Consider the following 23,802-nt stretch of genomic DNA (forward strand, 5'->3'; position numbering starts at 1 on the left):
ATTCATCTGCTCTCACTGTGGCAAGACAATCTTATTATATTTCCATTCATTATAATGCCTTTTCAAAATTTTGTCATTATTCTTCAAACCTCTCATTCTTCCTCTTCCTTACACCCTTCTTAGCTAAGAACCTTGCCTCATATTTCATTGGAAAAACTGGGGCCATATGCCAAGATCTAAGAGTATCTTCATTTGCTCCTCTCCTCACATCACTCATATAGCAACCCTACTGTCTCCTCTTTCATTCTCTTCTTACACAGAGTTTTCCTTTGCAAGGCAAATACCTTGGCTATGTACACATAGTTTTATTTCATCCCATATTCTCCAGTTGATCATCCCACCTCTCTCATTAGTCAAAAAAAATCTATCATGACCGGTCTAGCACTGCCCAGCTATCATTCTCTATCTCTCTTTACATTTGTGGGTAAACTCCTTGAGAAGGTGCCTACACTTCCTTTCCTATCACTCTTCTCAGTTTACTGTAGTCTGGCTTCAGATCTCATCATAACTGGAACTGTTTTTTCCAGTTGCCAGATCTAATAATCTTTTCTCAATCCTCATCCTTTTAGACTTGTTGATTTTGATACTAGCAATCGCTTTTCTTGATTTTCTCTTTTATATAGGTTTTTATACTTCATTAAATACTCCTGGGACAGCTAGGTATCACAGTGGATAGAGCACCGGCTCTGGAGTTAGGAGGACCTTAGTTCAAATATGACCTCAGACATTGAATACTTAGCTGTGTGATCTTGGGCAAATCATTTAATCCCACTGCTTTGCAAAAAACAAACAAACAAAAATAAACACTACCTCTCTTAATATAGCTTGAGATTACATGTATATTTCTTGGCTCTTTATCACTTTTTGGATGCATACTGAGTTTATAATCTACTAAAATCCTCAAATCCGTTTTTTATAAGAACTGCTGTATAGCCATCACCTTCTACAACTTTTACTTGTGGAGTGGATTTTTTTTCAACTTGAGGATAAGACTTCATCCCCAATAAAACACATCATTTTAGATTTAGCTCTGTTTAGAATCTAGCCTGTTGAAATATTTTCAGATTTTGGCTTCTAGTTTTGTGTCATTAAGGAAGGCATAGGTTAAAAGTCCAACATACACATGGCTAAAGCAGGTAGGATCCTTAGCTAGGATCAAATAGAGAGTATCTTCTGAACTGACATCAAATATGTCGTCTTTTGATCTGGCAGTGCAATTGGGTTCTGAATCTTCCTAATTGTACATTTGACTAGTTGTCTTCTCACCATTTTGTCAAGAATAATATAAGATAATGTCAGGACTTTTGGCAAAATTGTATAGAATATTTCCAATTGCTCTAGTAATCTCAAACTATTACTTTGTGATCACTGCTTCCTTTCCTAGTTGTTCAAGCACCATCTCTTTATCATGATCAAGAATTTTGTCAGAAAACATGGTCAAGTTCCATGAGTTTAGAGACATCTCTCATTCCCTTTGCTTTTTTTGTAAAGGATAATAGTATTTGCCCTGCTCCAGTTCTGTGATCCCAGTTCTTTTCTCCAAGATCTTTCTTAAGCCTTCAAAACAATGACTTCCAATAAGATACATCAGTTTAAGTATGCTGAGATGTCATTTATCTGGGTCTGATGATTCTGCCTCTTCCAGGTGAGAGATGATTCTTTTACTATTTCTCTATTTACTTATCTTGCCATCTCTACTCTTTACTATTCATTTTACTTTCCTAAATAAAGTCCAAAAATAATTTTTCCTTTTCTCTAGAGAAAACAAGAATAGAATAGATTAATCCTGCAGTCTGTCAACTAATATTCAATTCAACAAACATTATGCACTTATTATATTCAAGGCCTGGACATACAAAAGAAATTCAATATTCCCACCCACCCTGTGCAGGAGTCTTATTCTCTTTCACTCCCTTCTCTCCCTCTATATAATTTTCTTTTCGTTTTTTTTTAGGGTTTTTTTTTTTTTGCAAGGCAAACAGGGTTAAGTGGCTTGCCCAAGGCCACACAGCTAGGTAATTATTAAGTGTCTGAGATCAGATTTGAACCCAGGTACTCCTGACTCCAGGGCTGGTGCTTTATCTACTACACCATCTAGCTGCCCCTTCTATATAATTTTCTTAAAAGCACCTCTCCTTTTTGTGGTCTTCAGTTTTTCCCTACTAGCTACAGCTCATTTTGAACAATAGTGCTCTTAATGACTCTTTTCTTACTGGACTGTGACTTAGATGTACTTTTGTGACTATATTTTGTTGCCTACCCTCATTTCCATCTTCTTTGTTTACTCTTTTGGAAATCTAAATTGGTTGATGTTGGTGATTCTCTGTGCATTCATAGCAGACTTTAGAGAACTCTCCCTTTTCTTCCACAGAAATGTCTTTGTCTTCACAGAATTTCATTCTTGAGGACTTGCCATTTTCCCAAGATGAATTTCCCTTTAAGGTTTTAGTTCATGAAATGCTGTCCATCCTTTCTCTGAACTTCTAAAAATTTCTCTTTAAACTAGGATTCCTGTCAGACTAAACCTAGTTTTCTTCTCTACCAAGAAAATTTTAATATGGAATTATCACTTTCTCCCTTCAGTTGTTCTGTGGTATGACAAGGACCTGGAAAATGATTTTTTTCTCATTTTTTCCTCTACCTTTTGAAAATAAAAATGATTATTATGGGAAGCCATGAAATCATTAGCTGCTTTGAGGCAGAAAGAGCCTCAGATGATGTCTAGATAATTCCTCAACCCACCCCTACCCCAAACTACTATATCATTTCTCTCTGCCAGGCTTATGATGTTTCCCAAAGGTACATATTTCTTCTTTCTGCCCAGGTGGTTTGTAGAACATTCTAATGACAATATTTCTTTGATTTTTGCTTCCATTATCTTCACTCGATTGAGTTTTCACTATGCTTCCCCAATTTGCTTACTATATTTCCTCAGAAGTATATCTTTATAATTCAGAGACCAATTAATATAGTTTATATCTTTTTCAGGAGTGGAAAGTAGGGAGAGGAGAGCATGTGGAGAAAGGGAAGCTAACTCAGTTGACTTACATCATGGAAAAGTGCCCAGCCTGCTCTCCCCTTGTTCATGAGCACTAATAACTTGAAGTGGGTCCACAGCACTGCTGGACCATTATTTCTGTTTTTAACATTCCCATTTCTCAAAGCAAGATTTAGTCATAGCTCATGGTCATGTACTTTAGGATTGTGATTAATTGGTCTGTCTGCTTGGACCCTCACCGCTTTTAAACAGTCTATATATTTTCCTGCCTACTTCATCAGGGACTCTTTTACCCGAGAATGCAGGATCTTTAGTAGCTCAGGTGTGAGTTCAGCCCAGTTAGACAATGGGATTCGCTCAGATCGCTCTCTCACTGGAGGAATCTCTCCACGGGACATGGCTCCAAAATAGCTAAAGTTAAAAAAAAAAAGACAAATGTTCTTTACTTCAGTAACTGATAGTTATTTTGGGAATATGTTAAAGGGAAGAAAGAAAAGGTTCCCCCCCTTTCCTTTGTTTAATACATAGAGATTGACTGACATTCTGGACAGATGGACAGAACCAGTGTTTGTTTAGGACTCACTGGTACATATGGACGTGATTTCATTCAGCCCCTCAGACTTTCCTTAATACCTTTTTTGGTTATTTGAAAGTGATTTTTCCCTGGAGAAAAATTCCTTATTGGTTAATCAGGGGTCCAAAACTTCTGCTCATCTATTTTATATTTAGTACTGCCTTTGCCACTCTGTGATAAGATAAGATTCATCCCCTCCCTCTTGAGGGCCAAACTAGAAAGGAATAAATTCCTGGAATGAAGATTCTGTACCAGCACTGAAATGGAGATTGATACAGGGCTAAAACATACTCTGAGGACATCTAGGGGACACTCCAATTAGGAAAGCCCTCCTTCCTCTACATACATGTGTGTGGCATATGTACTCTGTGAAATACTTGCTTTCAATAAATTAAGTATAAATGTTTTGGCAATTATTTTGTGTTTCTCTCTTTGAAAGTACCCTCAGGCTATGAGTAAAAATTAGTTGCTTTTAAAGTATTTTTTTTTACTTTTTCCATTTTAATAAGTTCCTTTCCCCTTTGTCATATTTAAACTGCATGTTGATTTTCAGGGAAATCTCAAGGAGCTAAACTATATGATACAGTACACCAAATCAAACTGGTTACTATAGAGGAACAATTTCTGCTGTCAATGTCAGGAACAATAGGAGGAATATAATTTGTTTTATTATAGAATAACATCACAGGCAAAATAAAATAGAATTTAAAGCTACTACACATCACATAACAAATATTATCTGATTATGCCAGAGAAAATTTGTTTCCTGGAGCTAAAATTTCCAGCCGCAATGTATTATAGCAATTTAGGTTGGGAAAACAAAACAGCATTTCTTAATGACAGATGAAACCTCTTGAGTAAATATTACTGGCTCATTTCTGTTTTATTTGTAAAAGCCCAGTGCCAACCTAGTAATGTGTTAAGCCTATTTGGAGTACTCTGAGGACAGTAGTCCAAAGATTCTGTAAGATCTGGGTTAAAACCTATACCTCTCCTCCTCAAGGGCAGCTTTACAACCCCATCCTTCCCCTAGTGCTGCCTATCTTCTCCCCCCCCACAAGCATATTCATATTCCTCTTCTCATTCATATTTCACAAATTATCCAATCCCCACAGCATCTGTCAGTCTCTCCATGTCTCTTATAAATATACATCTACAGCCTTTAGGACTTTTCCTTCCACAATATTCTTTCATATTTCTCTCCCAACAATGAAACATAACAAAAATATCATCATTAGACATCAAAACCAGTCAAAACATTCCAGGAAACAAAATTATACCATACATTAAAAAACTACCAGAACCAGCCTCACATTGGAGTTCAAGAAGCATTTATTTCATAGTTGCTTTGGTTTCTTTATGAAACTATTTCCACCACAGCTATTGTGTCTGGTAAAAAGTATTTTAGGTGCCTGTAGTAACTCTCCTTGAAAGGAAGTGTGTGTTTGTTGGAGCATAGAATTAAAGATAATATATAACCCAATTTCCTTTTTTTACGATGAAAAAATTAAGAACTGAAGAGGGTAAATGAATTCCGTAATGTCTCACAGTTAACAGCTGGAAGGAGAGTCAGGATTTGAACCCAATTCCTCCAGTTCCAGTTCCACCATCATGAAGCCTTAGAATGGTATTGTCTTTAAATGGAAGTTTTACTGTCTAAGCCTAGAACAGGAGACACATTGAATGGGTATATGATATGAAGGTCAAAGAAAAATCAAAATCATAGCAAAAAAACCAAAGCAAAACCAAAAAAAGTTATCCTCCTCCATCCCTATCAAAAAAAAAGTGTCATCTTGATTATAGACACAAATATGAGTTACAGCTGAAGTGGAGAGAATGGTTTGCTGGGATGAGCAAACTATATACTGGACTACTCTCTGCTTCTCCCACAATCACTTTTCTTTTTTTCTATTGACAGTCAAAACGCTGAATATAATATTCTTCCCAACCATTCTCCCCTGGTGAATGCTGCTAGATACTACTGCTGGATAGGAAAAAATGAATTTCATGGTAAAAATGAAAGCCTTTTAAATGATGGATCTCAACATTGATGTTAAAAAGTTCAAGAGGTATCTGCATCCATTTATTTCTCCTCTTCAAGATCAATAGAAACTAATAGAGGTAGCCTGAACTTTTTCAAGGGAGAATGAAACACCAGTGGTGGCCCAAATCTTTGGACATTGCCTTATATAACATGGCATCTGGGAGATATGCCCATCTGACTTCAGAGGGTGCCCCACCAAACCCATCTTGATAACTATCTTCTATAATTTTTTTTTAGGTTTTTACAAGGCAATGGGGTTAAGTGACTTGCCCAAGGCCACACAGCTAGGTAATTATTAAGTGTCTGAGACTGGATTTGAACCCAGGTACTCCTGACTCCAGGGCTGGTGCTTTATCCACTGCACCACCTAGCTGCCCCTATCTTCTATAATTTTTGAAAGAGCAAAGACAAAAGTCACAAAGACTACAGTAATGAATGGTGCCCCAACTCCCTAATTCCAGTCCCTGCTGACCCATCTCACCTCTGCAGAAGTTTCCCACCACCTCCAGTTTTAGAACCTGGTATAATGGATGACTGATAGGATGGGGTCTTTTGGAGAAAAGAAACCTACTCAGCAGCCCATTGGATCAGATCCGTAGGCTGGGTCCGGATGGCAGCTTTGGTAAACTGCTTCAGCAATTCTGGAAGCTCCGGAGGGATGCATATTTGTTTGTCTGTCTGAGGCATGGTTACTTGACCTATTAAAGAGAAATGAATAAATGATCAATGGAAATATACTACATCTATAAAAAAATCCATTTGCTATGGCTAGAGAGGTAATTGGTACTTCCTGAAACACAAGCGAGCAGTTGCCCATAGATTCAATGGGAGCGTTTTATTCATTTAACCTACATTTGTCAACCTGTTCTAGGCTCGAGATAGAAAGAAAACATATAGTACGTGACAAGATAAAAAATGGCAATAGTTTGTGACAAATTCAGGGATAAATTCCAACAAACTAAGAAAACTTACAATTAGCATACAAATTCAGCACACAAATGATATTTCCAAAAATTCCCTACTGATTATTAATTCTTTGTGGTGGCAACTTCAGTTTCAGTAATCTAGCAAACAGCAGTTCCTCATCTCTTCTGCTGTGTCTTGATTGGAAGCAGTGGTGATAGAGGTACTATTCCATCACTTAATTTCTTTCCATTCTGAGGTGTCATGTAAATGATCAACCCCTCCTGTAATCTTCTATAATCCAGCCTTCCAAGGTATGAGGCAAATAAGCCTGGGGCCACATTTCATAGTGAAGGAAATAAGGCAAATGGACAAAGGATAATGTGAAGACCTCAATAATATTTAAAGATCCTCTCATTTAGCTTCCTTGTTTTACATTTGCTGAAACTGAGGCTCCCAGTATAAAATGACTTCACTAAGGTCACTTAGCAAGTAATGCCCTCTCACTTTGAGTCCCAGTTCCAACTTTTCTATAACTCCAAGGTATTAGGAAAATAGTATGGTATTATGGAGGAGCAATAGATTAGTAGTCAGAGGAGTTAGGGCACAATATAGACTTGACTGTGACCTCAGGCAAGTGACTTTACCTCTCTAGCCTCCTTTCAGTTCGTTTACCTGTAAAATGAGAGGATTGTACTAAATGACCTTTCTAAAGTCCCTTGAAGTAATAAGTTGAAGATCACAGAATCTAAATTTCAATGCTTTTTTATATTTGGATATTTATATTCAAGCTTATCTCCACAATGAATTTTCCATATTTCTGTCATTTATAATTGCTTCTTAGTCATTAAGGCTAAAATACTTGCTTAGAAATCTTTTAAGTCTTCATTTTCCTTTAAATCTGTCACACAAAAGCCTATACATGTTCCTTTTTTGAAACTGATATCAGATTGCTCACTTTCTTTCATTCCCATTCAGGAGATATCCTCTGTATAAGTCCTTGGTCCTCATGACTTCAGAGTTGGATTTCTACCTTAGCACAATGCTTCCTGCCCTCTCCCCACCACCTACCTGCTAGTTGATCTCTGTACCTCCTCTTGTTTTCTCTGAACTTCATCATCCTGATTAGCTATAGTCTTCATAGTCATCAGACTAAATATTTTCCTAAAACTGTTTCTAATCTTTCTCCTTGTTCTGCTCAGTGGCTGCTAGTTATTCTTTTTTGCTACTATGCTCAGGAAAGAGTTAAATAAAAAGTCAAAACTCTTCTACCATTGAAACTTCTTCCTGATATGATATATCCAAATTAATTTCTTTTTACTTGATAGTATATACCCTCTGCTTTAAGGGTTCAGTCTACTAAACATATTATATTCATTCCATTTTTCCCTCTTTCCTTGCTATTGTTCATATCATTCCTCCTTCCACTGAAGGCCTTTCCCATTCCTTTGCACTATATAATTTCAATCCTTTAAAGAACCACTTCCCTTATGAAATCTTCCCAGACAACATCACTCCCTTTTCTGACCTCCTATAACACATTATCTGTACTACAGATTTTGGCACTTAAGATTCCATGTCTTGTTCTGTTCACTAAAGTTTCTCAGAAGGGCTTTGTGTCTCTGTGGTGAAACCACTTTATCACTTTTTAAAAAAGAAATCCACCCAAAAAAGCCTTGTTAAATTCTGTTTAAATTTGTTTTTAAAAAGCTTCTTCTGGAAACTGGCCCTTTGAGAAAAGAGTTTCTGCTATAAACTGAAATTATGTAACTCCAAAGCACTCTGTATCAGAAAGGAGGCTGTAAAAGTACTGGTTGCTAAGGGAATAATTAAATTCAAATTTCTATTCACATTAGACACAGAGAAAGTATTGATCAGAAGGGAGGAGGGAAGGCTTAAAGCAAGTTAGAAAGGCAGCTGAAAACTTATTTAGATTACAAAAAAAGGGAGCAACTATAGAGTGTCAAACAATACATAGTGGCATCCTGGTGCTAAGTAATTTTCCTCTTTCTGGAAGAAACAAGAGCAGAGAGTTTGATAAGAAAAGAAGCCTTAGCCTAGTGGGAACTTCTAGAGAAAAGGGAGCCTCTCTTTTTTGAGAATGTCACCAGCAGGCAGTTAACTCTCACTTGATGGACTAGTTAGAGCTACTAGCTTGCCCAAGAAATAACACTAACTCACATTTGTATAATAGCACCTTACCATTTACAAAGACAAACTGGTGAAGTTACAGAGCCATGCTGTTCTCTGGGAAGGGTTTTTTCCACTCTTAAAATTAAGAAAAATAAAATGCTCAAGGAAATAAAAAGGTGACTAGGTTAACCTCTATTTGATAAATATATAAATATGAAATGTGCCATATTGTATCTATGGACCTATTTTTTGAAAAATCTTCCAAATATTTAACTTATTTCCTCCCAAATAGCATTAAGGTTTTTTTTTCCCTTTTATCTTTCTTTCCTTCTTTTTTTCCCTTCCTTCCTTTTCAATATTATTGGCTTCCATGCCATTCTACAGTTGTGGTTCTTTCCCACTGTTTGTTTTTTCTACCCTGAAAAACTGTTTAGAATTTCTCCTATAGCACACTTCAAAGAGACCTATGCCAGCTGCCTTTTATGGCTTGTAAATTTAGGGGAAAGTAGGTGGTGCAGTGGTTAGAGCAATGGCCCTATAATCAAGACAACCTGAGTTCAAATCCTGCTCAGACATTTACTGTGATCCTGGGGAAGCTACTTAACTTCATTGCTTCCCAGATGGATAATTAGTGTAATCTTCTCAAAACAGCTCCTTAAAGCTCAATTTACCCATTTTTTTATTTGCCTCCTATCTCCCTCAAAGGACTCATCCATTTCAAGTCTTTTAAAACATCTCAAACCTTATATTGCATTATATTTCCTTATACAAGCTCCATTTCTATGCCTCCATCTTAAAATGAAGTCACTTCCATTCTGATTTAGCTTCCTATTTCAAAATTCTTAACTCTGTCAGAAGCATCATCATTTTCTAGAATTCATTTGTAAAAACTGGAATCATCTCTGACTCAACTGTGTCCTTCATCCCCCATATTCAGCCAATTACAGAACCCCATCAACTTTTTCCTTTGAAATTGCTCTATTAGTAATCTGCTTCACTTTATTTCCATATCCACTAATTGGTCTAGGCCCTCTTCAATCTTGCTTCTGCGTCAATAGTCTTTTTTTTTCCTAATCAAAGAATTACACAATTCTAGGGTTATGATGGACTAAGAGAGCATCTAGTCTGGTATAATTCCAATCAGAAGAGCTTAATCCAGCAGTACATATGAAAGTCATAGTTCTCTAACCACCCAATCCCTCTGTGATGTGCTGGGTGGGGGGCACAGTCAACAGTTATCATCTTCCACACCAAATGTCTATCATTTAGTAGCTACTGTTTCTATTCCTGATTCCCAAACCATTCATTCAAGGCTTTAGAGAAATGAGTAATTCCTCCTCACAAAAGAAGCTAAACTCAATCCTCATGACCAACATGAAACCTTTCCAAACTACTTCACTCCTTGTTCCACACAAGATAGCACATGACTATCAAAGAATGTTCAGTTTGAAATGAACTTTGAAGATAATCTCTCTAGTCTAGCTCTTAAATTTACTGTCTATTGCTTTCTATCAGTGGATATTTCAATTCAGTTCAATAAGAATGTATTGTTTCTACTACGTGTAAGCTGTTAGAAGCTGCAGAGACAATGACAAAATGAAAAACTTTATTTGTCCTCAAGGCATTTAAATTCTACTTTAGGGATGGAGCAAAAATACAACATTTAAACACGTATTACATCTAGGAGTATTTAATAGCATAGTGGACATGGGATTAAAAAGACTTGGATTCATATTTCATGAATTTGACATTGTCATTCTGGACAAATTATTTAAATTCTTTGTGTCTCAGTTTCATCATCTGTAAACCCTCAAATAACAAGCAAATGGTCTGTCACTAGGTCCATATTTGATGACTTTTTCATCTTGGTAAGACCAGTCAAAGCTTGCACTTCAGAGCCATTGCATTTGGAGACCAGAGTTATCTCCACCATCTGGTGAGGCACCAAAGGAAGACTTGAGTGGATATTCAGGGAGTACAGCTATTGTATACAAAATATATTTTATGGAGAAATACATGTGTCTAGGAACTTGGCTTCTCTTTTGTCACTAATATCTAGTAGATCCTGATCAAGTTATTAAATGTCAGTTATCTTAGTTTTTTTATCAGAAAATGGAAAACACCTCTCCATAGAGTTGCATAAGTATCAAATAAATGTATGTGAAAATGTGATGAAAAGAATAAATTATTTTTGCTTATAGAATTTTGATTCAGATTGTTGGATTGTTGGCAGTGCTACGGATCTCCTATTCAAGGAGGCCATTTCCCCAGTGATCCTTGGGTAAAATAGAACAAGAATTATTGAGAGCATTGGACCATTATTGTTTAAATTCACACCAGGTGCCAAAAGTTATTCCACTTCATATACCTTATTATGGGAAATACAAATTCTCTGAGTCTTTGCCTAAATCTCTGTGTAAAAGATCATGAATCTCTGAAGGGCAGCTAGGACAAAGCCCTGGCTTTGGAGTCATTAGGGCAGGAATTCAAATCTGGCTTCAGACACTTATTAGCTATGTAACCCTGAGCAAGTCATTTAACCCTGACTACCCTGAATCCTGAGCCATCTCCAGTTGACTTGATTCATATCAGGCCACTGGACCCAGATGGCTCTGGAGGAGAAAGTGAGGATGGTGACTTTAGCACAGCCCATACCCCCTTCCCCCTTTACTCAAATCCAATTCTTTTGCTTGTCCTGGCATCACCTCCCTGATGTCGTGGTCTTCAAAATCAAAGGACAATCATCATCATCATCATCAACTTCTCTGAAGGAAAATCAAAATTAAGCCTATTTCTGATCAAAGCTTAATAATATCTTATCAATATCTTAGCAGGATTACCTGTAAAGGAGAACCAATTCACCATTTAATGGAGATTAGATTTTTTTTCCCTCAGAGCACTGACATCGTAGCTAGTTAAGACAGATGATGATGAAACTTTAGTGAATGTTTGGATGTGAGTTTTCAATAGGCTGTGCAGATATGACCAGCACTACCAAAGCTGTGCATTGATAACTATTTCTTCAATGGCAAAATTGAGTCATTTATAAAAACCACAGGGCACTAGTGTATTATAAACTATAAGGCATATAGATTTATATGTCAATATATATTGCAATAATTTCCTAAGCTACCTTTAACCTTCTAAGTCATCCAATATACTGTTACATGATTATTTTTTTTTAAACTAGACCTGTGATTTCATTGGTCCAGAGGGAGAAAACCTCTCAAGCAATACAGATTGGCACTTACTTTGCAATTTATGGTCTTAGTTGTCTGGAGCCCTGAGAGGCTGATGACCTGCAAAGGGTCTTATAGACAGTATGTGTCTCAAAGGAGGGAGGTGAATCCAAAAGGCTGGTTCCCTTTCCACTATCTTTCTAATCAAAGCCAACTAACTGAATTTTTCTCCTGCCTGATTAATCTTCCTTAGTACAAAGCTTTGGTCATAATTATTCATTTCTACCATTCTTCAATGGCTCTCAACTATTTATCAATTAACTTGAAACTCTCCACAATTTTCAACCTGCTTCTCCAGCCTTACCCCAAAACAATTATTGCTCACATTTTTTATGCACCAGCCAAATGAGATAGTTTTACTTCTCTTAACTATATCTTGTTATTTTTCCATTCTTATCCCATGACTCATATCACCTTCCTCAGGATGCCCTCCTCCTTTGGCAACTACCCACATCTGTTAAAATTTCCCCTAACCTTCAAGACCGAAGTCTTCCCTAATCACACTAAGTAGACATGAAGGTCTTTCCAGACCTGTAGATTGAATTAGGACATTATTATTCATTTCTACTATTTTGGATTGTTTAACTCTGAGTGCTATTATGAAGACTGTTTCAAGCTGCTTCCTGAAAGGGGTAGGGGGGAAAAAAGTGGTTTGCCCTATCTCAAACCCAGCTCCATGGGGCTGTTAGGACATTGTATTGAAGACTAATGTCACTTTTGTATTTGTTCTTCCCTGATCTTAGGTGAAAATTATCTATCAAAATCAACCATTTCCACCCACACTTAGAGGCAGCCCTGTGAGTTCAAGACCTAGAAGTGCTGAGTCCTAATGAGTTGGAACTGAATGGTAGTAAAGAGTCCCCCACCCCCAAGTTACCCTAATATTCTAGTTAAGGGTACTTCTGAGAAGAGAATCAGTCCCAGTTTGATTATTTTACTATCAGACATATACCTGGAATGATTTAAGACAATGAAGAACTGAAATGAAATGTAAGATGCTTAATTAGGATTCTTTTAAACTGGTTTATGTTCTCATGAGATTTCAGTGTTAGCATCCTAGGAGTCCTGAACAATTGTTTTAAGATACTGAATTTCAAGTTATTCTGTTAATACTTCTTGTGAGGCTTTTATATCTAGTATTCCTCTTTTTGTGTTTGCACCCTTTTACTTCTCTCTTTGGGAAAACTCTAGATGTGAGCATAATCTAAAACTATAAGTAAATTCGCCCTGAGTCTCCAGGTGTTGGTGCTTTATGAACCAAAGAATGTAGAAAGTGAATTTAATTGCTACAAATCTTGGCTCCCTAGGACTGATCTCAGTTCAAATTATTTATGCCTGGTTACAGAGCAGATAGTTAACAATGGAAGCTCCTCAGTGTTAGGTGGGCACATATCTTATCTAGAACTTCCCTTTAAAAGCAAAATTCTTTTTCCATTTTGTTTCTGCCTTAATCTTATCATTTCAGCATTATCAAGATCATCACTGTCATTAGAAAGCATTAATTGAGCAATTATTTTTGGTATAGCATTGAATTAGCTTTGTAATTTTACAGTGGGAACAAAAGGCAAAGATCTAGTTATCTTTTTACTACCCTTCCCTATGGACTTGAATTTACCTTTAAAACCTGAGAAAACCGAGCTCAATGTTCTTTTTAAATTTAAATATCACATATGTAGTATTTGTGTCTCTCTGTATTCTACATAATATCTAAATATGTCTTATTTGCAAAAAGTGTTCATTTGAAATGCTAGCTTTTTATGTACTCAAATTCAGAGAAAGATATAATTACTTAAAATCAAGTGTTTATACACTTGGAAAGAGCAACGAATTAGTCTCAAATAAGCTGACCCATTCTAAATAAAACAATTAGCCCATTAGAGAGTGTGTGCTTTAATTATCATGTATATACTTATCTTTTAAAATATTTCTCCTTCATCCCCAATAGAATATAAGTTCCTTGATGGAAGGATTAATTTGGTTTTGGCTTTATTTAGCCAACATATCTGTAGCCAACACATTTTTTGACATATGGTGGGATCTTTTTGGCCTGGATTGGATTAGTTTAGTTTGGCTTGGTTTGGATTATGTTGCTATTGAATATAAGGGATGACATTTGGGGGCGTTTATTTCAGGAGCAATAGAAAAACCCCCCAACAACAATGATCCCAGATCTTCCAAAGTTGAAAAGTTACAGGCCACATTTGGGGAATGGTTGTTTCTTTTAAGTCAACAGTTCTTCTATCCCTTTCACAGTACACCTAAGTATGGAAAGCTAATCAATTCTAAGACTCTTACCCCTCCCTTTGTTCCCCCAATTAGGATTTCAAGTTACTTGTAGTTTCATTCCCATACTATAGACACCTTTGGTTAGCTGGGCTTCCTTACTTCCTTACTTCTAGGTAAGATGAACCTTAATTCAATTCAGACAGGAGTTGAGAATTTTTTCTTAAATTTAAAGCTCTCTAGATTCCATGTCCTTATACCCAGTCATTCATTTACAGTGCTTAGCAGTTCTTGAATCAATTTTTCAAAATCAATATTCTCTTAAATCTGTGTCCCTTTTCACTGCAGTCAGTAACAGTTATTTACTGATACAACTGTGTAGTCTGCATCTCAAATGATTAGCAAATTTATACTGTTCTCAACAAAATAGACCTCCATTTGAAAACTTTCCTTTAGCCTAGGAAAGAGGTTCTCTGTTGTACCACAGAACAGTCCAGGCTCTGAAAGAGGCAGAAACTAGAAAATAATTCATCTGGCACACAGGACAAGCTTGCATCATTACCCTGTGCAGAGATGGGGATTAGGGAGACAGTACCTCAGGTCACTAGCTCGTATGAGCAGAAAATCTAAAAATCTAGGATGCTGCCGGGGAGGCATGTAGTACTGGGACAGAGTCCAGGCTGCGGCAAGACCAGCTCATCTTTGCTGTAGTTGCTAGTGGGTTTGGAAACTGTGGGGTAGGAAGAGGGGGAATGATGAGGAGAAGGCGGCTTTATATTTTTACCTAACTGTTCTTACTAATATACTTTATGGGTTGCATGTTAAAAAAAATTTTTTTTTACAAAGGATTAAAGATGGGAATAAAAGATATTATTAAGGAATTGTCCAGCAAAGGCTGGGAACCTTCAGCTCACAATACTGGTATGGGGTTGCACCAAGACAACCAAAGATAGGACCGAAATTCAACAAATCTAGAGCTTTTAAGAGGTGAATTAATTAAATGTTTGTCACATATAGCTCAAGAATGATGTTATAAATATCCAAATGGCCCTTGACAGAAATATGTAGTAAGGGTAACTAATGACAGGTAGAACAACTACAGTTCATCCTATTTCTTTGCTGCTATGTCAAGAGAAAGTGAGGAAGGCACATTAGTGACAGGCGGTGGGGGCCCTGTCCCCATACTTTGAGGTCTTGGACAAAATTCTCACAAAGGATGATTTGTGATTCACATTGTTAAAATGACCTTCCAAACCAATTAAATCACAGGTCCACTGGTCTACTCCATACCTTACAAATTTCAGCACCCTTGGGACCAAATCCTAATTATAGCTCTAGGAAGACACACATAGGTGATGCCTATGTATTAGGCCTGGGAGAGCTGAGTCACAGTCAACATTCAGGGAATATTCAAAGCTATATCTTCACATCTGAAAGACAACAAAAATAACTTCCTTTGGATATGTGTTTTATGTATATATATTTTGTTTGTCTAGGTCTATACATCCCAGGGTAATGAAAAGGATTAAAGGAATGGTTGATCTAAAACACTAATCCCCAAACTATTTATTGTCTTAAATTATTCTTTGGTTCCTTGAGTGGCTCCTCTCTCTTCTAACATCCTCTAAATATAGGAACCCAATAAAGGATTATCCTTGGCTGATCTTTTCTTTTTATATTCTCATCCTAATTGAGGAGGTAAATAAAAATGTGCTAAAGTCTAAAGGGAAGGCTCTTACCAACATGGCTCAATCACAGAAATCTTCCTTGGTGAGATGATTTCTGAGTTAACAAAAGGAAAATAATCTTCCCAAAATATAGGTATAGAATGTTACTTAAAACCTCTTCAATTTTGTCAAACATAATGACTGCTAACCATTTCCAGTGTCTCATATGGATACTGACAGAAAGAATCCGAAAGCCTTTCTAAGAATTATAAAGTTTTGGCAAGAAACTGATGATGTTGGAGGCAGAGGTAGTATTTTCATCATTGCTATCAATAGAAGGCAAAGGCTTTGGAAGAGACAGTTTTGGGAAAGGAACATAGTGCCCGAGAGTGGCTAAAAGCTAGGAATGATGTGCTCTTTGCCAGAAATGGTACATAATAATGAAGTATGGAGTAATAGAGTATACCAATGGTGAAAAGGTAATAGAAATGTCTATGAAGTGAAAAGGAAGAGCAAGAAAAACAATAAATCTATATTTGCTGAGCTAGATTAGAGTAGCTACTTTGTAGAAAGAACAGTCATTCATAGGGCACAAAATTCACTAAAGAAGTCAACAATAAAACCCATGCATGGTTTCATCATATATCTATACAGAAAGGTGCAAAGTATAGGTAAAAAGCAAGATGAGCTAGAAGTCTTAATATAAACAGGTTATTTGTATCTCAAAGTTATCATTAACACATAGTAAGACGTAACCTATTGCTTGGGAAAAGTATATACCAAAACAACAGACTAGGAGAGTGGGACAAAAGGAGTGGCATTATATGTTAAGGTGATATGCTTGTGCAGAAACCTGGGAGCCAGAGTAAGGGAAGAGTGGGGAGAAAACAGAGTTGGAGGTCAAGAAAGGGAGAAACAGCAAAGATACTGTCATGGGAACTAGAAGCCAGAGTGAGGGAAATGTGTGGAGAAAACTGGAGTTGGAGGTCCACAGAGGTCCACAGGAAAGATACTACCATGGGAGATTACTAGAGTGAATTCAGAACAAGAGGAAGTAAATGAGAATTTTAGGGGACAACATAAAACTAGCATGACCTTATGCTATCTGACTCTCCAAAACAAAGTGCCTAACAATATTTTGGCTTACCTTAATAATTTCATCCTTCAAAAGAAGTAGCAAGTGATGAGAGTGATTTGCTAACTTTGACCTGATTTTCAATCTTGAGGAACTGACCGCTGAAGTGGAAAGGCAAGGTGTTCTATCTTAAACTTGGGGATAGAGAGGAGAGGACAACCATGTATAATCTGATTTGTAACTTAGGGTTAGGAAGAGTGTCTCTGGAAGGATTTAGAGAAAGAAGAGGTAGGATAACATGATTTAAAAGTCTACAGGAGAAGTTAATCCAGGAATGATGGGAAGCTCTCAAGAATGAATATTTGAAAACAAAGAGAAGAAAAGGTGGAGCTCTCTAAAAAAAAAAAAGATCAAAATGAATGCAAAGGGCTACTAACTTATCAAATTATCCTGTGAACAAAATGAAAGGTATAGCTAGCACAATGGATGTCAGAATCAGCATCCAGGATTTTTGACAGGATAGTAGTTTGGGTTGCTTCTACCAAGAAATAGATGGTGATAAATATAAAGTCCTATTCATTGTATTCAGCCTTGGAGTTTCTCAGGGATCTGTCTTTGGTTCGGTGCTTTTTAATATTTTTATCCCTTGGTTAGAGAAAGAGGGAAGAGTGGGCCAGCCTAGAAACTAGGAAGCCCTGTGTTCAAATCCCATCTCTGGGACATACTGGCCTTGTAGACCTGGGGGAAGTCAATTAATTTCCTAATTTGCCCTAATTTAAGACAATGGCAGAGAAGGAATCCTGATAAGATTAATGGATAAGACAATATTAGGAGGATAGCTTCATTTGGATCCTGGACAACACCCCAGAATTGTATCTTAACTGATTGGAATTTAATAGGGACAATGTTTTATTCTGGGTTAAAGACAAAGGGAATCAGAGGCATTTAGAAGACTACAAAATCAATGTGATATGACAACCAAAAAAAGCTCATGGAATTTAGGCTACAGTGAGAGATATAGTTTCTAACATTGAGGTGAAAATGTTGTATTCTGCTCTGGGACCACCATCTGGGACATTATTTTCATTTATAGGGACTATGTTTTAGGAAGAGAGTCCAGAGAAGAGCAAACAGGTGAGGAGTTGTGAGAGCAGGTTTGGGTCCAGGGTAGAGCCAGAAATAATGAGTTATAAACTAATAGATTTGTTTTCAATCTAAGGAAAAACTTCTTAATCACCACAGCTATACAACAATGGGAAGGGCTGCTTCAAGATGAAATGACTTTCTCTTCATTAGAGACAGGTCTTCAAGTCAAAGTGGTATACTAATCAAGTATGGTATAAAGGAGATCCTCATTCAAGTGTTTGTGGATGTGTGTGTGTCTCATTTAGACTTCATGGGAACTTTAATGGGGAAAAAATACATCTTTATTTTCATTATCCTCTAGCTGAAATTTAGTATTTCATTCAATTAGTTAAAAAACAAATTCTAAAAATGGGTCCACCATTGGCTTTCTAGACTGTCAGAGGGGGGTTTTCTCTCTCTGTATGTCTGTCTCTCTCTCCACACACACACACACACACACACACACACACACACACACACACACACACATAAAGACACGCATACAAAATCTCTGTCCTTACAACTCTGAAGATTTTCTGCTCCTGAGCTATTTTTGAGTTGTTCTCAAAGAGATGCTAAGAATTCAACATGAGGAGGTGAGAGAAATGGATGAAGGGACCAGTATGATCAGGGGAGATGGAGATGATGCTGTGGAACAAAGAGCAGTCCATTTTTAGGGAAGAAAAAAATCTGTAGGGTGGCTAGGTGATGCAGTGGATAGAGCACTGGCCCTGGAGTCAGGAGGACCTGAGTTCAAATCCAGTCTGACACTTAATACTTGCTTAGCTATGTGAACTTGGGCACGCCCCCTTGCCTTGCAAAAAACCTAAAAAAAAAAAAAAAGAAAAAAGGGGAAAAAAAGTCTGTAAAGAGGAATTAAAGAAACAAGGTTGTAAAAGAGAGTTGGTGCCAGATTGTAGAGGGCCATAAAAGCGTTTCAACCTTACTTGGGAAAAGGAGCCACTGAAGGTTTTTGAATAGGACATGGCCACATTAATGAAGGTAAACATTGAAGCAGTTTATCTGGCTCCAAGTGGTAAGAAAAGTTTGGTTGGAGGCTCCAGAAAGTTTAGATTGAACATCTATTAGCAGGTTATTGCAATTTTTCAACGATTGTAAGGAAATTGGTGGTTGTTTCGTAGTTTTGATTCTGTGATCCCATTTGAGATTTTCTTGGCAAAGATATTGGAGTGGTTTGCATTTCTTCTCCAGCTCCTTTTATAAGTGAGGAAACTTAGAAAAACGGGGTTGAGTGACTTGCCCAGAGAAATTACAGCTAGCAAGTGTCTGAGGGCAGATCTGATCTCAGGGAGACTAGTCTTACTCTACCTCCATCTAACTCAATCCATCTAACTGCGGTGATGATGAAACACTACACACGTTAGTGGGAAGAGAGAGGAAGGAGGGGACGTGTAAGAAGCTGCAATGGTGGTTGACAGCGCTTTGAGAGGCGGTACACAAGGAAGGACTGGGAGGGAAGAGCCAACAATCTTCTGGCAAGATCCTGGAGAGATCGCAAGGCCGGGAAGGGAGCGTTTGGGATGCGCTGAAATGAGGCGGCGGCGTCCCATCCAGGTGGAGACGTCCCGTGGGAGGTTGGAGATTCGGCCTGGAGCTCAAGAGAGGCAAAACAACAGGGAAATCGTATTAAAAACCAGAGATAATAGGGCGCAGTGGAGAAAGCGCCGGCCCTGGAGTCAGGAGGACCTGGGTTCAAATCCGATCTCAGACGCTGAATATTACCTAGCTGCGTGGCCTTGGGCAGGCCGCTTAACCCCACGGCTTTGCAAACAACAACAAAAAAGCTAAAACAACCCCCCAGGGTGGCGGGCCGCCTCGGGCCGCCCCTGCGCTCCCGCGGGGCGCTCGGTCCAGGCGGCCCGGCCCCCGACCCCGGCCCTGGCTACCTGCGGCTCGCTCCCAGACGGGCTCAGTCTCGCTCCTGGCGGCACCGGCGCCAAGCCACGGGCGGGGTGGGGGAGGGGGAGAGACAGGCGCCTCGCACCCAAGGCGGAAGGAGAGCAACAGGACCTTCGGAGGGCAGGGCGGACGGGGTGGGGGCGGGGCGGGGAGGGACCCCTTTGTTTGCGCCCCTCCTTGGCTTGGCAACCGAGCGCGCGAGTTCGCCCGTCCTGGCAACCGCGGGGAGGGGTCGAGGCCCGTCTGGGAAAACGTCACAAACGAGGCCCCCCGACACTCACCGACGCGTAACCGCGTGGGTCCGTGAGAGCCGGGGGGCTGAGCGCCCGACCGGAGCCCGGCACCCGCAGTCGGCCCCGCCGCCCGACCGCCCCCCACAGCCACCGAATAAACCGCCTTTTTCTTTGCCCGTTTTTTTCCACCCCGTTTTTGTAAAATTGTCCGAGTGTCCCCTTCAAGTCCCGGCTTAAGCCCCTTCTCTAAGAAGCCGCCTGGGATCAGCCGTCAGGGACCCCCGAACTTTTGGGAGCGTCCAGTCCGCAGCAGCAGTCCTTGGTCCTTAGCACATGGTACGGCAGAGTCCCAGCCGCTGGCCTTTCCTGGGGTTCACCCTAGGAAAAAGCCAGGTGGCGGCCCTGGCACCAGGAGGCGGCCCTGGCACCAGGAAGGCAGCGCCGGGGCCCTCTTGAGGAGTGATAAGAGGCTCTTGGTCTCCCTGTTATTCAGGATTCGTTGCCTTCAGAACCAATACCATCATTGGCCTCCCCTATTCTGTTTATTTTTTAAAGATTTAAAGATTTCTTTTGAGTTTTACAATTTTCCCCCTAATCTTACTTCTCTCCTCCACCCTCCCACAGAAAGCAATTTGCCGATCTTTACATTATATACATTGATCCAAATTGAGTGTGATGAGAGAGAAATCATATCCTTAATGAAGAAACAAAGTATAACATAGCAAGATCAGACAATAAGATCAGTTTCTTTATTCCTAAATTAAAGGGAATATAGTCCTTGGTCTTTGTTCAAACTCCACAGTTCTTTCTCTGGATACAGATGGTATTCTCCGTTGCAGACAGCCCAAAATTGTCCCTGATTGTTGCACTGATGGAATGAGCGAGTCCATCAAGGTTGATCATTGCCCCCATGTTGCTGTTGGGGTGCACAATGTTTTTCTGGTTCTGCTCATCTCACTCAGCATCAGTTCATACAAATCCCTCCAGGCTTCCCTGAATTCCTGTCCCTCCTGGTTTCTAATAGAACAATAGTGTTCCATGACATACATATACCACAGTTTGCTAAGCCATTCTCTAATTGAAGGACATTTACTTGATTTTTATTTATTTGTTTGTTTGTTTGCCTCCCCTATTCTACTCAGTTCAGATACTGACCAGGATAAATCAATTTGTATTTCATCTTCTGAGTAGCAAGTTCCCCACCTGCTCCCTGAAATCTGATATTCTAGAGGCACTACAACCACTTGGGTGAAAAACCTTGGAATCATTATAATATTTTTCTTCATGTCCCATCCCCTCATCCAGTTAAATATTATTCCATCACCACATCTCTCATATCTGTTGCCTATTCTACCCTTAAGCAATGACAGACATACATCACTTTTTATCTGAATTATCAGAATAAATATCTAAATGGTCTCCCCACTGGTCTTTTCTCCTACTCCTTCTCCTATCCTTGGCTATCCAACAGCCAAAAAGTCCTCAGAGTAAACTTCCTAAAACACAAGTCTGACCATATCATTCTCTCAAAGGTTCTCAGGAACTTCAATTGGGATAAAATTAAAATTCCTAATTGGGCATGTAAGGCCCTTTACCATGTGCCCCCAAATCTACTTTCCTATATTTTCTGTTTATCCTCTTTACAAATTCTACATCTTTTAGTCATATTGGAAAATTTTTTTATTCCCCAAAGGTAGCATTCCATTTCCTATCTCTTTGCTTTTGCACAGACTGCCTCCATGTTGAATTATTTTCCTTCAAGTTTCAGTTTAGGTACCCACCTCCTTTGGAAAGTCCTTCCTGATCCCTGTTCCCCTTACTTCCCAATTTTTTAGTACTCTGATCTTCCCAAATATTGTATTCATTCAACAGAATTAAGTTACTTGAGGGCAAGAATTAAAAAAAAAATTTGTCCATTTTTTGTGCAGTCAGTTTCTTTCTTAACCCCCACTTCCCATTCCTCATGCTTAGTTTACATTTCCTAGTCTTTGGGTGGCATAATTTCAAGTCCCTTCCCTTTTTTTAGTTGTTTTGTTCCAGAAGTCCTTTAATTTGTTGGTGCCTTTTCTAAAATGTGGCACCTTGACCTGAACAAAATAAATGACAACTGACCCAGAGCAGAGAACAGTCCGTATTTTTCAGCTTCCTTATTCTGAACACTATGTCTCTATTAATTCATCAAAAGAGCAGGTCCACCTTTTTTTGCCTGCCACACAGGCAGCCCATTCCACTTTTGTGTAGTTATAAATTGTTAAGAAAGGTTATAATCGAGCCTGAAATCTGCCTCTCTGAAACCTATAAAAATGGAAGAAACCCTCCACTGCTTCTCTAAAGCTTGCCCCCTTGAAGCACTCTTTAACATGACATTCATAAACTTGAAAAGAACTAGCATGCACCCCTTGATCTTTTTCAGCCTACATATCCTAAGTCCAAGACCAGTCTTTGTATGACCATGCTATCAAGGTGTCTCACTATTTTGGTTGTTGTCCTCTAGTTACTTTTCACTAAAATACAGTGCCTGTGTTTACAAATGTATAAAGCCTATATCAGATTACTTTCTGTGGAGGGCAGGAGAAGAGGGAAGGGAGAGAAGGAGAAAAATTGTAAAACTCAAAATATTTTTTTTTAAGAAAGATTTATATTTATTTTGAATTTTACAATTCCCCCTCTCCCCAATTCTTGCTTCCTCCCCCCCCCCACCCCCCACAGAAGACAGTCTGTTAGTCTTTACATTGTTTCCATTGATTTCAGTTGAAAGTGATGAGAGAGAAATCATATCCTTAAGGAAGAAAAATAAAGTATAAGAGAGAAAGCAAAAATTACATAATAAGATAACCGTTATTTTTTTCTATATTGAAGGTAATAGTCTTTGGTCTTTGTTCAAACTTCACAATTCTTTCTCTGGATACAAATGGTAATTCTCCCATTGCAGATGCCCCAAATTGTTTCCTGGTTGTTGAACTGATGGAATGAGCAAGTCTATCAAGGTTGATCATCACCCCCATGTTACTGTTAGGGTGTACAATATTTTTCTGGTTTCTGCTCATCTTGCTCAGCATCAGTTCTTGTAAATCCTTCCAGGCTTCCCTGAATTTCCATCCCTCCCTGGTTTCTAATAGAACAGTAGTATTTCCATGACATACATATACCACAGTTTGTTAAGTCATTTCCCCAACTGAAGGACATTCACTTAATTTCCATTTCTTTGCCACCTGCAGACAGGGCTGCTATGAATATTTTTGTGCAAGTGATAAAATCCAAAATCTTGCTAAAAAAATGATTGGTAAAAAAAAAATACCATTTGTATGAAGTTGGGAAAAATAAGTAAAATATTTATTAAAAAAATAAAAAGTTTACCATGCAAAAAAAAAAACACAACACAACAAAAAAACCCCAGAGACCCTCATGATAGCCCTTGAAAATTCAAAAATAATTTGTCCTTTGAACTGAAAAACAATAAATAAATAAAAAATATAGTGCCCAGAATTGAGTAGAATATATCAGATAGGTTCTGATGAGGGTTAACTACAAAGGAGTGATTATAATTACTGCCCCTCATCTTGGCTATCTCACTGTCTCCCATACCTGTAGTTTCAGTTAAAGTCCCACCTTCATTCAATAAGAAGCCTTCCTTAATCTTAGCACCTTCCTTCTGAGATTTTCTCCAA

General features: G+C 38.5%; 1 protein-coding gene across 4 annotated transcripts in view; it reads right to left on the reverse strand.

Annotated features, from left to right (window-relative positions):
- Positions 1-20,010, reverse strand: part of ROPN1 (rhophilin associated tail protein 1) — a 29,329-nt gene extending 9,319 nt beyond the window's left edge. Inside the window, exons 1-4 of one of the 4 annotated variants that reach the window (XM_074234173.1) lie at positions 19,889-20,010; positions 15,405-15,544; positions 6,188-6,314; positions 3,292-3,409 (exon numbers count right to left, since the gene is read on the reverse strand). In XM_074234173.1, the coding sequence (XP_074090274.1) occupies positions 3,292-3,409; positions 6,188-6,303 (234 nt within the window). In that variant the 5' untranslated portion in view covers positions 6,304-6,314; positions 15,405-15,544; positions 19,889-20,010. The other 3 variants (XM_074234177.1, XM_074234172.1, XM_074234184.1) reach the window with 3 other exon arrangements.
- Between the last annotated feature and the right edge of the window lie 3,792 nt (positions 20,011-23,802).

The sequence above is a fragment of the Macrotis lagotis genome, chromosome 1, assembly GCF_037893015.1.
Source record: "Macrotis lagotis isolate mMagLag1 chromosome 1, bilby.v1.9.chrom.fasta, whole genome shotgun sequence".
NCBI lineage: Eukaryota > Metazoa > Chordata > Mammalia > Peramelemorphia > Peramelidae > Macrotis > Macrotis lagotis.